Source organism: Neodiprion fabricii, chromosome 5, assembly GCF_021155785.1.
Source record: "Neodiprion fabricii isolate iyNeoFabr1 chromosome 5, iyNeoFabr1.1, whole genome shotgun sequence".
In the NCBI taxonomy this organism is placed as follows: domain Eukaryota; kingdom Metazoa; phylum Arthropoda; class Insecta; order Hymenoptera; family Diprionidae; genus Neodiprion; species Neodiprion fabricii.
The window spans coordinates 18,968,607-18,983,774 of NC_060243.1; the positions used below are offsets into that span (position 1 = coordinate 18,968,607).

Below are 15,168 nucleotides of genomic sequence, written 5' to 3' on the forward strand. Positions count from 1 at the left end.
TTGGACAGATAGCGCGTCTCCCTATTGACCAATGCTTTCGTCAGATTTCATGATACGTTCAGATAAAACCCCAATACTACGATCTGAACGTTTGACGATGACCGTCGCAACGTTCGACTGCGTGGCTTCTCGCGTGCTTGCCAAGCGCGAATGACGTCGATGCGTTTATTCCGTTTCCGAATTGCCGTTTCTCACCACGTCCATGAATATTCATTCGAATTCCATGATGTGTCAGATCTGTAACTGTGGCGAGTATTGATCGTCAGAAGTGTAAAAATTAGTCTAATTATATTTGTATGCTCAGTTGAATGTTGGAAATAAATATTTGCATATTTCATTTAACTCGTCAAAAAATTCAAATTATTTCACTTACTTTCACTCATCTAGTGGTTTTCGAAAATATTGATAATATCTACCAATAATCTATCATTCGTTCACACTTTTGAAACCAGATATTAGGAGCGATTCATCTCGTCAGTAACGGGATACTAGACTCTAGATAAATCTTTTTCATCTTTGAGGCTGAATCACCAGCGGATTTCGATCTCCTCCGTCTGGTGGCATCTACTGGAATGCTGATTGGACAGAAAGCTAGTGCTGCTTTGTATTGGCATATAGGCTTTCATCTGAAAAATATTTGCCAACAGAATAAGTAACATCACCATTAGGCGCAGAGATTGACCCAACGATGAGTATACGACATTAAGTGATCTACAGAGCAACAAGATTGATTGTCAGTTACTCTCTCTCAACTGAAGTTCTCCCTTGATTCCTTCATCACGGAATTTCAGCATCCTAAGCAAGAATATGGAACGCATCGGTTCTACCTGGGCTTTGAGCGCTTTGGCAGTATCAGCATTATTTCTGGGTAATTTTAATGAACACACACCGAAGTGAAATATATTTAAATATTTTCTTACGGGGAGTTGCCCAACTTTTTGGCCCGGTATACTTTCGAGTATTTATAATAAATGTTGAGTTTTGCGAAGCCTGGAATACATCGTACTACAAAGTTTTCTGAAGATTCAATGTGCATTTTCATAGTTGATAAAAATGCAAGTAGATCATCAAGTTTGAATTGTTTGAAGGCACATTGTTTTCATTTTTTTTTAAATACCATAACAATCGCGCGGAAGAGAACGCATGGAAGTATGAAAATTGTGCACGTACGTAAAAGCTCCTTCCTAATTCCAAAATACTCCAACGTGTGGTTTCAATTTTATTTTTCAGTTTCCTGGAATTTATAATGAAATTGCTGCGCTAATCGTGTTTGTTTTCGATTTTCCTGCTTCTCTTTAGCGTGCGTATAATCAGTCACCACCGATAAGACAGCACCCGCGGATATTGCGAGTTCATTAGGCCAAATTTAATCTCTACGGGTCGCAGGTTAAGTCACCTTGAAATTGTAACTTACTCATACTCAAGTTGTTGAATCATAATCTTGGGTAGTAAATACTGCAATAAACTCAATTGGTAACCTCCCTCTATGAGGTAATCGAAAGACCGAAGCTGTCAATTTTAGAATATCACAATCACTGATTTCGGTTGTGCGATATTTCGAGTCAGTGAATATGATAACATTTATTTTACTTTAGCTGGTTACTGAACTTACAAAAGCTTGATTAATGTTACTCGCAGCTGATCTGCAATTAATCGACAAAACCGTAATTAATTAATCGTTACATCGTTCCCTACAATTCTTGTGCAGGTATCACGGCCCGGAAACCAACTATGATTCCTGCAAAAGCTGAGTTCCTCATCCAAGAAGGAGATGATCTGATAATATCATGTCGGGGTGACGGCGATATTCAGTTTTCATTTATGGATACTCCGTATCATGCACGTGTTGATTCTTAGGCTCATATATGCATTGACGCTCGCAGTTCGATGATGACGATTCTGCAACATATTGACCGATATATGTAATCATTGTCGATAATGAATTTTCAGGATCTACACTGGTATTACAATATCAAGTTTGACGAGAATGCTGGCCTGCACACTTTCACTCGTCCTAATGCACTGTCGGAGGATACTGGATGGTACGCTTGCGCTTACGAGGGTATAGAAATAAAGAACGATGCACAAACTATCGAGCATCCTGACGAAAATATCACTTGGATTTACGTCTACGTGAATTGTAAGCAATAATGCCTGTAACTATCGACGAAGAGTTCTCATATTTCGTTCGTAGTTGTTCCCAGCCACTTGTTTATCTTATAAACCGCATTAAGTGTCAACGCAGTTGTGCCAGCCCTAAAAAAAGACAAACCTTTTATGATGGTTTTTTTTGGATTAACGCCTCTAATGGCTAATCGAATTTGCTACTGGAACATTTGTCGCCTGGCAGTAATTTTGTGTCTTTCAGCATCTAGCCCATTCGCGCAAGATGTACTCTACGACCATTACTTAATTCAGTTCATTGGACAAAAGACCGGAGGATCATTGGTCATACCGTGTCGGCTGAATTCGCCCAAAAAGCAGTCGGTTTCTTTAAGGCATTACAACAGAGGGGTAAGTGTAGCGTGTTGATGACACCTAGTCAAGCCGAAGTGTAGTTTATAGAATCGTGCGAGGAGAGAGAAACTTCTCTAAAGAACTCGTTGTGCTATTTCAAGATATTACGTGTAGTACATTTTAGGGTTTTACAACTTCAAATGAAGCTTTGTAAACTTATTGACACTTGCGCAGTGAATTTGTAATACTAATCTCACAATGCAGATATAATATTTTGTCACCGTATTTCACCACCATTTTTCGGAACTCAGTTATGCAGTGTAGATTCAATCGTTGAATCAATTTTATACATCGGAAAGATTTTGTAACTTCTTGATCGGTGGTATTTTCTGACGTGCTATTAGATTGGTGTTCACCTTTACTCCAACTGTATTGCACGAGGAAATTTATTTCGTAGATCCTTAACCTCTTTGATTATGATGCCTTATATTTATTATCTACAGAATATGAGGTTGTCAACTCAAAGTTTTCAATACGAGCCGAAAATTGGATTTATCAAACACAACGTTAATGATTCGATGAGTGGCACGTACCTATGTCATACATCACACAGACATCACTACTCTGAAGCCAGCTGGTATTGGCACACAATGCTCACGTATGAAGTGTTAATAGGTGATATACTTTATTTCATTGAACATTCCAATAGTAACCATATAGAATGTAACGATAACAAGTAGATATGTATTTTGATAGACACGGATTTGCTTGTCGATATTCTAGCTTGTATTTGAAAATAATGGAATCCCGTTAATTTTTACCATCATACTATTGCAAGAAAATACTATAAATATTTTCTTCAACAGCGGATTGAAAATGCTCGTTTCCGCTCCACTCGAGAGGATCGAAAACGGACGATTCTCGGTCGGTGAAACGCAGAGGATTGTAAAAGTTTCATGACAAGCGACGTAATTGGCAGGATACATTAGCGCTATTACCACTAAGGGGAGGTAGCTCGTGGTTGATTCGTGCGGTCAATTAAAAATTTGGTCCAAAGAAAATTGAAAAATTGGAAAAAGTACGATAAACAGACTCATTTTAAATGTGCATTCTCAAGAATCTTCAATCAAATGTTCCTATAACTTTTGAATCATGGTTATAGTCAAGTCGAGCTCCCTCAACGACCCTCCGGGGGCTTCGCTCTGAGCCCCTTCCGCCTTTGTGAGCCCTTTCCCAAGTTACTAAACTAAATCGGGTGATTTACGAAAAGTCGCGTTCGCTTCGCTGTTGGAGAAAATAGTATGTGAACTTCGAAAAAAAATGGGCGTTTGCGGCTTGAAAAAAATTTAGATTCCCGAGGCAAAGCCAGCTTTATACCCGGCGCGCAAACGCCCGTTTTCGATCTTGATGCACAATGTACTATTCCAATATTTTGTGAGATTTGTTCTATAGGTGACCTTGTCGAACCAATGCCGCCACTCATTGACAAGGATGAATTTCGAGCCTTGGAGTGGGGACAAAATCATACTTTTAACTGTCATTCGGCAGATGATGTTGACGAATTATTGCGAGTAGAGTGGAAAGTTCCATATACAGTACCCGTAAGTATCGCTGATAACGGTATCGAACGAAGTGTACGAAAATACTTCAAGTCTGTGGGTAAAATATATCACGGGTAATTTTTGTATTTCTTACTTCGGCTGTATTTTGTATTTAGCGATCGCAAAAAAATTCACGTGAATTAACTTTCATGGGCTTGGAATAGGTTCAAGACACATGAGGTCGTAGTATTTCAGTATTTGAAAGTATTTTCAAGTCTTTTCGATCCATGGAATTGTGGTAACTCCAGAAATCGTGTAACAATATGGTGGAACATCGATTCGGATACTAATACTTGACCTAAAAACTGATATTTCAGAGAGAGAGGTTGCGCCAAATTCACAATGATGAAATGCAAGCAGCGCAATTGACATTATTTAATGCTCAGGAAAGCGATCGCGGGGATTACACGTGTACCAAAATAAAACGATATGTAAAAAGTAGTGTAACGATACATGTGGAATTTCACGGTGAGGGCAATAACATAGAATTTTCAATAAAAGATGACCCAATTTTTGATGAAACGTGCTGTGATTTTCCCCAGATCCAGATGTTACGTACATCAATGTGACCGCGTCTAGTGGGAACGGATCTTCCGTGACTGTAGCTGAAAAAACAACGGCAATTTGGAATTTGTCGATCGACACATATCCCAAAGCATATACCGTTAAATGGTAAGCAATGCTCTTCATTCTGAATACCCATAATGTGCGAAAGATTTAACGAACAACGTGTGTTGGAAAATTACTGTTTTCGTCAGCTGATATTTTATTATTAACGTTAATAATAAATCCAGGATCGGCAAAGATAAACTGCCAATTGCCAACTCTGGCAAGTATTTGCACACTCAATCAGGAACGGACAATACTTTTAAAATATTTCACGCAACAATCGCTGATATCGGCGTGTACGCACTTCGTATCAGCACTCTAAACGACACCAAGGACCATAATCTCGAATTAACGGTTTTAGGTAATGCCCCATAAGTCCGCGTTCAAATCGTTGCCAATTAAGTTGACCAAATTTTTCTAATACGGTCGATCAATTCACTTCACAGCTCAACCAGCAGTTCGTATTGTCAATTCTGTTTCCTATCGCACACCAGGACAACCTGCCACATTTTCTTGTTCCGCAACAGGCTCACCGTTGCCAAACATAACGTGGAAATATTTGGAATACCCTGATTTTCCGTCGAAAACCGTTTCCAAATACGCATCAGTTTCGGCAAGTAAAACTCATAGATGTAACTTATTATTGCCGTTACATTACATTGGGCGCATTTAGATGACAAATAATGCTTTTCAATTTATAGCATAAATTGTGCAGGATTAAAAGAAAATTAGGTACACGCGATGCGTTCAAACATTTCTTGCTGTTTTCGATTTATTGTACGAGTAATTACTGAATTGTCTGCACCAAATCCAGGAAATTCGATACGAAACTTCTCGATTCTTCTCCTTCCACATCCTCTCGCATTCAACCATAAGGATCAACGCAACAGGAGATCTGACGTGTAGAAGCTGCAACGTGGTTGGTTGCAGCGAAGCCGTTGAACCAATTTTCGTTTCTGGTGAGTTGATTTTACTGCCCATGAACGGTTGAAATTCTTTCTACCGAAGTTTGTACTCGGAAAAATATTAAATTTTCAATAACTATCCTCCGAAAAGGCATTTTCATTTGAACTCACGTTTAATGACGTCAAATTTTAATAACAGACGCAAACGGATATTTCGGGGTAATGGATCCAGGCACAGTTGTGGAAGGTGATACTATCAATTTAACGTGTGGCGCTTCCGCTTACAACTTCACGAATAATGTTGCCTGGGAGGTAAACAACTCCACGGAACACGGTAAGTTTGTCAAAATTTTGTTTCACATTCTTTGATATACCTCAGATTCGTATAAACGAGCAGACTCAAATATAGTATTTACTGCATAAAGTTTCGTGAAATTTGTTTCAGAAAGGCTATCCATTACAAATCGAACGACAAAATTCACCTTCCAATCGATACTTCAAATTTCTGATGTGAAAAAATCGGATTCTGGAGAATACGTTTGTAGAGCTGTGAATAAAGATAATCACAACACGACGGCGGTGTCGTACGAGTTGTCGGTAATGGGTAAGTGGATTATGGTGATTTCGATTTCGATGTACTGAGTGCACTAACAATAAGCGTATCTTTATTCTCTTCGCCACTTTACGCTGTTAGAAAGAAATCAAAGTACACCCAATATGAGATACTAGAACCACAAGGTCTCAGAAAAATCTGAAATGTATATGTATGTGTAGAGTGGCTGCTCAGGTTTTCAATTGGCTGTTTTAGATGCGCGTATTCCGTCAATCAATGACGAATCAACCACGAACAACACTGAAATTGAAATTGACTTGATCAACGACGAACACGCCAAAGTGAGACTTACGTGCTTTGCCGATGGGATGCCAAATCCGGAAGTAACATGGCTGAAGGTAGTTAAAAATATCTTATAACTACCAACTATTCCCAGCTAATTTTTTCCCTCATACGATTGTTCCGGCAAATGTCAATAAATATTTCCTATAACTTACATTGAGATGAAGGAATTGCGAAGATAAATGAAACTTAGTTGATCCCACTACGCCGTGAGGTTAGATACGGCGAAATCAATGCCAAGACTAGTCACGCTCCCTACGTAGTTGAAAGTATTTCGTTTAGCCAACTACGCCCATATTTAAGAGATATATTTTGATATTTAAGCGAAGTAAGTTACGTTTTTCATACAATTTTACAAAGAATTGAGGCAAAATGACTGTTGCTGCAGCGAGGATTGTCCAACCTCATGGTAAGGTTGGCAGTACTTCACTTATTTCTCAGTGTAAACATTTATTCTCGTTAAATTTTGTATAGGATGGCAAACCACTCATCAAACACAGCGAACAGTACGCAATTTCACAAAATAATTCTGAGCTGTATATCAAATACTTTCGCGGTTCCGCAGACGGCGGAAATTACTCATGCCAAGCTAAAAATCGTGTCGGCACTATCGAGAGATATATGAATATTATAATCACAGGTAAAATTCTCCGAATGATTCCAGAACGTAACTTGTACACTAATATTTATTAATATCTTTCGCATTCGGCTATCTTGTCACTGTCACCTTATTCGTATAGAATCGAACGCGCATTTTCTTCCAGACCGTAAACAAAATAGCTTAATGCGAAAGGCAATACTGAATATTACTGTACATGGGTATCACCTAGAAGCCAAAATAATGATCGTGGTATAATTTACAGTTGAACAGTCAAACTATGAAATAATATGGATCAGTTTGGTCTGCGTTCTGAGCGCAATACTCGTTGCATTGTTGATATATACGACGCTGAAAGTTAAACGAGCAAAGGTAAGTATATGGTTGGCACTTTTGCTACAGACACCAAAACAATGTTCACTTGGTTTTATTTACGCAGCATTTAAAAAAGGAATTCCGGAGGATGGCGCTGTCGGAACTTGATCAACGGCCCTCTGAAGACTCTGTGAACGACGAAGATGAGCTAATATCCAATAATCAAGAATCCCCTCGAGATCGGCTCATTGGAATGTAAAGATTTATGTAGATTAATAGCCTCTAAGAGCTTGCCATTATTTTATACTTGAATAATATTTTTTTACGAATAACTTCTTTTATACTCCAAATCCAATTATACGATAAACCTATTTGTAGATAATATGAATTACATAAATATGATCGAAACGTATTTCTTCATAACCAGGAAGTAAAACATGCATACACGCTATACAGATATGTAACTTGTACATCAAACACTTAAAGCATCTTATATATTTCCGGTCATACCGGACACCAAATGATCGTATTATGTCAAATTAAAACAATTTGAAAGAATATAATGTATGTATTTTGACTGTGTACAACACATAACCGGCCTATTCCGTGTACGCATAATACGTATTTCTTTCCCCAATGGTCCCACTCTTATTTTGCGCAAAGAATTATAACCAATTTCATCCATTATATCTTCCAATCACGAGAAGCATCGGAAAGAATACTGCTGAGGTACATACGTACAGTAATTTGATCAATATCACGTCATTGAGCTCTTCTTTGGCCAGGGCTGGTTTTTTGTATTTTCTTATATTTCATCATTAGGTAACGAGGCTCCAAGTCATTGGAAGCGACCGAACAACTTTCCTTGCAATAAGGTTGAAACCATCTGCTGTTCTTTAACTAATAAGATTTGTACGCATTCTGTCAATTTTACATCAGGGTCTATTCTTCACCTGAAATCTTTACACAGCGTCAAGGGAATTTATAAACGAAAACAATAATCATTCACGAATCTTCCATTATCAAAGTATGTTATTTGGATTCCTGCGTCTTGATGCCTCACCCTGCACAAAGAAAAACATTACAACTGACAAGGAGTAACGTTATGCCACCTTGTAGAGATGGCCAGATAATTCATGTGAATTACCTACGATTGTGTAAATGCACTGTAATAGTACTTTCAATGAAACAGCTGTGGTATTTCAACTAGTTTTCACCAATGTTAAAAACCCACAATCTACTTTACGTTGATAACTAAATGGATAGAGAGACTCTATTTTATAATATGCCTTGTTTGTATCTCACGATAGATTCAAATACATCTCGGATATTAATATACAACCATCCGAACGTCACAAATTCGACTGCGCGGTTCTCTGCGCGCTCACCATGTGCGCATGACATCGACATCCGAGTTTCATTGTCTAGAACGGCCTGTCCACGGTCTTCTATACAGGTCTGGCGACTCGGCCGGTTTCATGGTGGTGGGGGGCCTGTTTCATGTGTATCCTGCATCATTAGTGTTATCTACTGTCAGTAGATGCAGTAAATATAGATCGTTTCATCAACAAAACCTATTTCGTGTCAGAGGTTGATAGTGAGTCGAGAACATGACAAAACATTGAAAAACACGGGTGTGGGCTCTAACAGGTTTCCTTCTAATCGACGATAGAAGAATTGTCATACGTAAATACATGGTGGAAAATCCATGCATCTTCGCATCCTCCTGATTGTGAGTCAAAATCAAGAGGCACCCTTTTTCCGAATACCACAACCGGGTGAATAATCGCGAGCGCGATAACAGGAACGGATGTGTCACCGTTTTGCAATCCATTCCGATTGCAGTCTCACGTGCGTAAGACGTATAAATAAATATTATGTAGGCGTGTTTACATGCTTATCAGCGTTATCAGCTACTCAGCCCCAACAGTAGTTTGACATCAGTCTAGTAATTATCGTTATTGAAATTGAAAATTCATGGTCACAGACTCCGTCAAGGGTTGTGGCATCAGAATTGAGCCACCCAAAGACCGAGTTTAGCATTCAACGCTTTTGGACGGCTGTCTAAACATGAACATCGAAGGCTCTGGCTGTGGAGAATTGCAGCAACTGGTCCAGGAGGAAGAGGGTGAAGAGCCTCCCAGCCGTGGCGCAGAGGTTACGCCTCCTTCGACTCCTGCCAAGTCGAATCGGCAGAGTAAAAACGATCCGCAGAATGTTCACATCTCGGTAAGAGCAACGATTGACTTGAGCGCAACACGTGAAATTTCAAAAGCTCAAATTCGTACGCTTGTTTTCGGTAAACAATGGTTCATCCTGTAAAGGCTGGAACAATTTCTTCTGAACTGCACAGTTATCCTCTTTTAGCAACAGGGGCTCTGGGAAAATAACACTCAGATGTCGCCGATAATAAGTAAGGAGAGTTCCGGCCATGCAACGACTAGTCAGGGATCGATGGCCTCTGGCAGGGCGATGAATACGTCAAATCAGACCACGAATCAATCGAGGCTTGTCTACATGAATGAGAAAGAAAAGCAGAAGCCCAACCGTCCGGAACCACCGAGAATAAATAGGCAGCACAGAGGTAATTTTTGAAGGATCGTGATCAATATAGATAGACCATCAATTTGCTGCGGAAAGATCAGTATTCATCTCTCTTGGTAATGTAATACACACATACAACTCGCTTTGTAAATATTTTCAATACTCATTTTTGTTAGTGTAAATATTCTGTATTCTTCTGTTTTGATTAGCATTGGTAGCACATTTATATTCAAAGAAGAAATGATTCTCAATTTTGATTTTCCTCTCACTTAGCAGATAATTACTTGGCACAAAGATATTTCGTTTGATTAGTTACATAAATCCCATTTCATCCTTAGGATTTTGGGAATTATTTTGCACAGTATTAAAACGTAGTTCTTATTTACATATCAGCATGAGCGTATGTACGTGTATTATATATTTTATTGACTCTTTCTACCATGCGTTGAATGCTCTTCTTGTGAATACGTAACCCACGGCAGTAAGTTGAAGTTTTTTTTATTCCTTTAGTTGATTTAATTTACTTATTGTAACGTGAAAATGTTTCTTTCTTTGTTTTCTTGGTTTTTTTTTTTTTTATTTGTTTTTTATCTCGTAAAACACGTTGAAATCTGAAGCGGTCGTGCCATGCAGACACCATTGCTTTCTGTCAGAGGTACCGGATGTCAGGCGAATGGAACAGGCTCTCCTCCATCTGCTTGAAGATTTTCATAGTGGAAACTTGAGAGCTTTTGGTAAGAACAAATCGTCGACATTACAAATCAGTATAATAGAAAAAGTTTTAGACCTAACAGCTGATTATGAATGTATACAGGGTGAGTTTTTTATCTTGAGACATCAAAATATCAATACAATGCGTATTTCTTGAGATATCTTGATGCCTCAAGATAAAAAAACTCACCCTGTATATATATATATATATATATATATATTTCTGTTTCAATCAGTGGAAACTCGTCCTATGAATAATGCTAGTACAATTTGGGGTAGCTTAAGCCTTAAGTAAAAGTACGTTAAAGTTAAATTCTCTTTTGAACATTTTTATATTTCCATTGAACGAATTTAAAATCACGGTTTGAGAAAAAAAAAATATTCCGATAGGCAAAGACTGCAGTATGGAGCAGATGACTGAGATAAGGGAGCAGCAGGAACGATTGGCTCGACTTCATTTTGAATTGGGTCAGAGACAAGAGACTGGGACTTCAGTCAACGGCGAGCAATCAGGCCTCAGGCAGTCCACAGCGAACATGCGGCACTTGCTTCATCGTTTGCAGCAGCTCAGCGTTTGCATAGAAAAATTACACAGCAAATAATTGATTGCCAGTGGAACAATGTCAATTTATATGTCCATTTAGCTAATTCCAATTATTCGTTTTCACTTTCATTTATCCTTAATTTTTGTAGTGAATTTTCCATTTCCACTGTCTCATTGCGCCATGGTTGTTTGTACACGTCTGAACAGAAAAATGCGGGACGATTATGTTCGTTGTTTCGTAACTAGATAGAAATTTTGATAACGATTTTTCAAGGGATCCGTGTGAGTCAATTTGACGAATGGAGTAAAACATGGATCGAATTAATAATGACTTGTGATTAGATGCTCAGATATAGTACAACTACCGAATACTTATACTAACACAAAAACGTTTAAACAAAAAAACATTTCAGGTTGAAACCTGTCCGAAGTAGCTCAAGTCGATCGTATTGTAACTTACATTTTTATCATATATCCCTTATAGTAGATCTCGTAGTATAGAGATATGATTTACGCACTTATGTATAGAAAAAAAAAACTTTTTATGTACGTATGCTGTTCGGTATGCACGTATGTGTACAATTTGTTGACAAAATTTATTAAAAATAGTTGAAAATCATGATCCGAATTATTTGTGTTACCTTCACGCATATCAAGATTGAGTATGCAGTATCAGTGTGACAGATTTTTTTTTCTACCGTTGAAGGGCTCCGTCGATTAGTAAATTCTACACTAAACACGTCTTAAATTATGTCAAGCTGCAAAGAAGACGTAGTTGGCTTCTTCGAAGAGCCAACGACGTACAAACATGATTTCACCAATTATCCACCGCAGAAACCGAGAGTGAGTTGAATTCGGAGATGCCACGCTTTGATTCGTTCATTTTCACGTCATACATTCATTTCACATTCATTTGCGCCCATAATTTTACAGTTGTTGCAATTATATCGAGAGAGCAATCAGTCCATATATTAATTCAAAAGAATGGAATTTATTATTATTAGTCGAACATTTCTTACACTTGAAGAATTTTTCTGAATTTTGTAGGTCCTTAAACTCTGAACACTGTAAGATTTTCGCACAATTTCGTTAAAAGTACTTAATTTGTAACTTTATCCACACATGGATCAAACAAATTTCCATGAGATTCTTCAAAAACTTTTTAAATCCTTTAAAACCTGTCTGAAATTACATGAAATTCGGTAAACTATCGTGAGATTATTGGCAATCTCTAAAAAATTTGAAATCCTTGAAATCACATTAAGTCTTGAAATTCCTTCAAATCTAATGAAGTGAATCCTTGAATCTCATAAAGTCTTTTGGATTCTCTGAACTTTTTTGAAATTGCGCAATCTGGAAATCTGGTGTTCAACTTTTTTGACGAGCGGGTATCTCGTGCTTTCTACTAGGAAATAATGAAGCCGGAACGTCGAATAGACTATTTTATTCCACTGCCGATTCAAAATCCAGCACGATTACCCCGCACATTAACGAGCAACGACACGCTCCAGCAACTAGATTACAAATCGCGACTTCCTTTCGACGCGATGCTGAGACCCAAAGAGATAGTGGGTTCAGATCCGAAGGAACCGTTTTGTGTCAAAAATATACCGGATGATGGAACGGAGGAAGTAATCAAGTAACGATCAGAAGATCGTGCCAGGGATCAAAGGCCTTCCACTGAAGTCGGTGAAAGTGATCAAATCGGTCATTTGTCTTTGTAAAGTGTTGAAAACAGTCATTGTAAAAATGACGATACGATTAGTTATATCTTTACATTTTTTAGGATTGCTCATACCGAAATGTAAGAACAGTTCTTATCTTGAACATTATCTTGAACAGAAATTCTAAGTAATCATCGAAGGAACGAAAATCTGTAATTCCCTTGGAGAAAATTTTTTAGTGTAAAATAGAAGAGTCGCGAAATTGTTAGAATACTTTGTCCGGTCGGAAAATATTTTTGGATATAAAGAATTTGAAAATTTATGCAGTGCAATATTCTAAGTTTCGACAAAGCGTTCAATATTATTTTTTTTATTGTATACTAACGGCCCAAAAAGCAGGGAAAATCGAAATTTCTGCATCGACTGGAGATTTTCGGAAAGCTGGAAAAAATCTATTTCGAGATTTCAGTCGACATTATGAACACAATTAAACCCCAGAAGTAGAATTTTTGTTTCTGGAAACTTCAAGAAATTAGAAAATCTGATCTAATGATTTAGGAAAGTCTACATTGAATAATTTTGGCTTGCTTTTTGCTATTTGAATTTTGTCAATTATCATTAGGACAATTTATTTGAACTAGTTAAAGTGGAAGGCCAATATTTAGGTGATCATGGCAATTGAACAGCACTAAAAAATCCCCAGGACGAGACCTAGGCAGTATGTAAGTCCCGGAATAAGTCTGGATAACGTTGATGACCGGCAAACGAGAAAACTCATGATAGATTTCACGTACATGACTACAACCGGTCGAGCCTCTAAAGAAGCATGGTCGGAATTCCGTCCCAACGAAAAGCTGTGTCTGCCGAATACAGTGTTCGAAAAAAATGTCAATCCAGTAAGTTGTGTCTCAAATTATGGGAAGAATTCTGTGTCACATCGTTTTATTTTTTTCGACAATTCTTTACCTCACGAGGATTCGATTTGTTATGTTTTTTTTTCAGATATGATGTTTATTTTCAGTCTTTCGCATTTTCAGAACGTGAAAAACTTTTTTACTGCTGGAATTCACCCAGAAATAATGATAAATGACGATGTATCAAAGTATCTAATATTTTTCAAAGTCGTGTTCGGTATAAACGATTTGAAAACGAATTGATTCTTCTTTTTGATTCTTTAAAATCTTTTTCAGTGATTGACAATTAATTGTTTTTAATTCAATTTTATAACGATTGAAACTAAATATTTAGTCTGAAACTCATTTTTATGCAACCGGTATAAATCCTGTTCTTTTCAAAGTTTCACATTTATATTAATTTGAAAGAAAAGAACCCGTTTTACAATATTTCGTGTCCAATGTTAAAATATCTAAACATTGTCATATCGGATAATTTTTATAGATATTTGTTCAAAGCTATCAATTATTTCAACACTTTTCCTACTGACACTTCCTTTTTTTTACATAAAATACTGGAATTTTACATTGCAGGTGAAAGTTGACTGGCTAGTTTGTAAGATTTCCATCGCAATTGCAACATTCAAGAATAATTGATGATCAGTGTTTTATCAAAATGAACGAAATTCTCCAAATAATGAAAATTTTAGACGTTGCGTATTTTCTACACCAATCGTTTTGCCATTATTTTCTATTCCTTGCTAGCTAGCGCTACGTTCAGAGCTTCCTCCTAATATTCCAGAAGACATTCTAAACGAGGCAATAAAATCGAACTATTCACGAGAGCCATACAATGTCGACTTGACTTCCAAGTTCTGGAAGGATAGAAGAAGCGTCAAGTGGGTAATTTTCCAAAGAGAAAAAAATGTTGAATTGAATTTTTAATTGCAGATTCGACAGAAAGCAATCAACTTTATCATATTTGAACAATTGTTTCGAAACTGTTTAATTTAATATGTTTGCATTCCGTGTGGTGTTTTTTTGGCATAGTTTTTGAATCTGAAAATAATAGGTTCAAGTTTTAATCGGTTAATAAGTTGAAAATTGCTATTTTCTTAGGTTGAAAGAGCTAGTTCAACCTTTAATATAAAAGATCCATCAATAAAATATTCCAGATTAAAATATTTTTTACCGCTTTACAAAGAAATTTCATCCTCAAAAAAAATCTGAATCTTGTAGAGAATTTCTGATGTAAAAAATTTGAATTCATCAACTATTTAAATACATTTCGATTGATTATTCTCAGTGTTATCATGCAGTTGTGTATCTAGTTCGAGATTAAAACGTCGAATCAAATCCCATGATCATTAGCTCTGAGAAAATGACGGCGGAGTTGATAAGTAAGGAGGAAAAGGAGAAGGTACGGAATTTA

The 15,168-nt window shown here is 37.2% G+C and overlaps 2 protein-coding genes across 5 annotated transcripts; both read left to right on the top strand.

The window, feature by feature from the left end:
• The first annotated feature begins 507 nt into the window (after positions 1-507).
• LOC124182769 (vascular endothelial growth factor receptor 1-like) lies at positions 508-7,998 on the top strand. The gene is made up of 17 exons (XM_046570420.1): positions 508-868; positions 1,709-1,839; positions 1,951-2,140; positions 2,369-2,514; positions 2,961-3,132; positions 3,910-4,058; positions 4,376-4,526; positions 4,601-4,730; positions 4,853-5,028; positions 5,114-5,280; positions 5,482-5,626; positions 5,772-5,906; positions 6,018-6,176; positions 6,381-6,523; positions 6,942-7,107; positions 7,331-7,437; positions 7,505-7,998. The coding sequence occupies exons 1-17, from the start codon at positions 808-810 to the stop codon at positions 7,637-7,639; spliced, it is 2,463 nt and encodes an 820-aa protein (XP_046426376.1). The 5' UTR covers positions 508-807; the 3' UTR covers positions 7,640-7,998.
• An 868-nt stretch (positions 7,999-8,866) lies between these two features.
• Positions 8,867-11,798, top strand: LOC124182671 (coiled-coil domain-containing protein 28A). Of its 4 annotated transcripts, none has more exons than XM_046570213.1 (5): positions 8,867-9,235; positions 9,368-9,609; positions 9,748-9,964; positions 10,542-10,658; positions 11,026-11,798. In XM_046570213.1, the coding sequence occupies exons 2-5, from the start codon at positions 9,451-9,453 to the stop codon at positions 11,235-11,237; spliced, it is 705 nt and encodes a 234-aa protein (XP_046426169.1). In that variant the 5' UTR covers positions 8,867-9,235; positions 9,368-9,450; the 3' UTR covers positions 11,238-11,798. The 4 variants fall into 4 exon arrangements, with proteins under 4 accessions (XP_046426169.1, XP_046426168.1, XP_046426170.1 ...); XM_046570212.1 differs by having other exon boundaries at positions 8,867-9,231; XM_046570214.1 differs by having other exon boundaries at positions 8,867-9,231; positions 10,578-10,658.
• The last annotated feature ends 3,370 nt before the right edge of the window (positions 11,799-15,168 follow it).

Coding starts and splice junctions, on each gene's coding strand:
- LOC124182769 (XM_046570420.1), top strand. CDS start 808: ATGGAACGCATCGGTTCTACCTGGGCTTTGAGCGCTTTGGCAGTATCA. Junction 2,515..2,960: donor TAAGGCATTACAACAGAGGG/GTAAGTGTAGCG, acceptor TATTATCTACAG/AATATGAGGTTGTCAACTCA. Junction 5,627..5,771: donor TGAACCAATTTTCGTTTCTG/GTGAGTTGATTT, acceptor TTTTAATAACAG/ACGCAAACGGATATTTCGGG.
- LOC124182671 (XM_046570213.1), top strand. CDS start 9,451: ATGAACATCGAAGGCTCTGGCTGTGGAGAATTGCAGCAACTGGTCCAG. Junction 9,965..10,541: donor AATAAATAGGCAGCACAGAG/GTAATTTTTGAA, acceptor TGAAATCTGAAG/CGGTCGTGCCATGCAGACAC. Junction 10,659..11,025: donor TGGAAACTTGAGAGCTTTTG/GTAAGAACAAAT, acceptor ATATTCCGATAG/GCAAAGACTGCAGTATGGAG.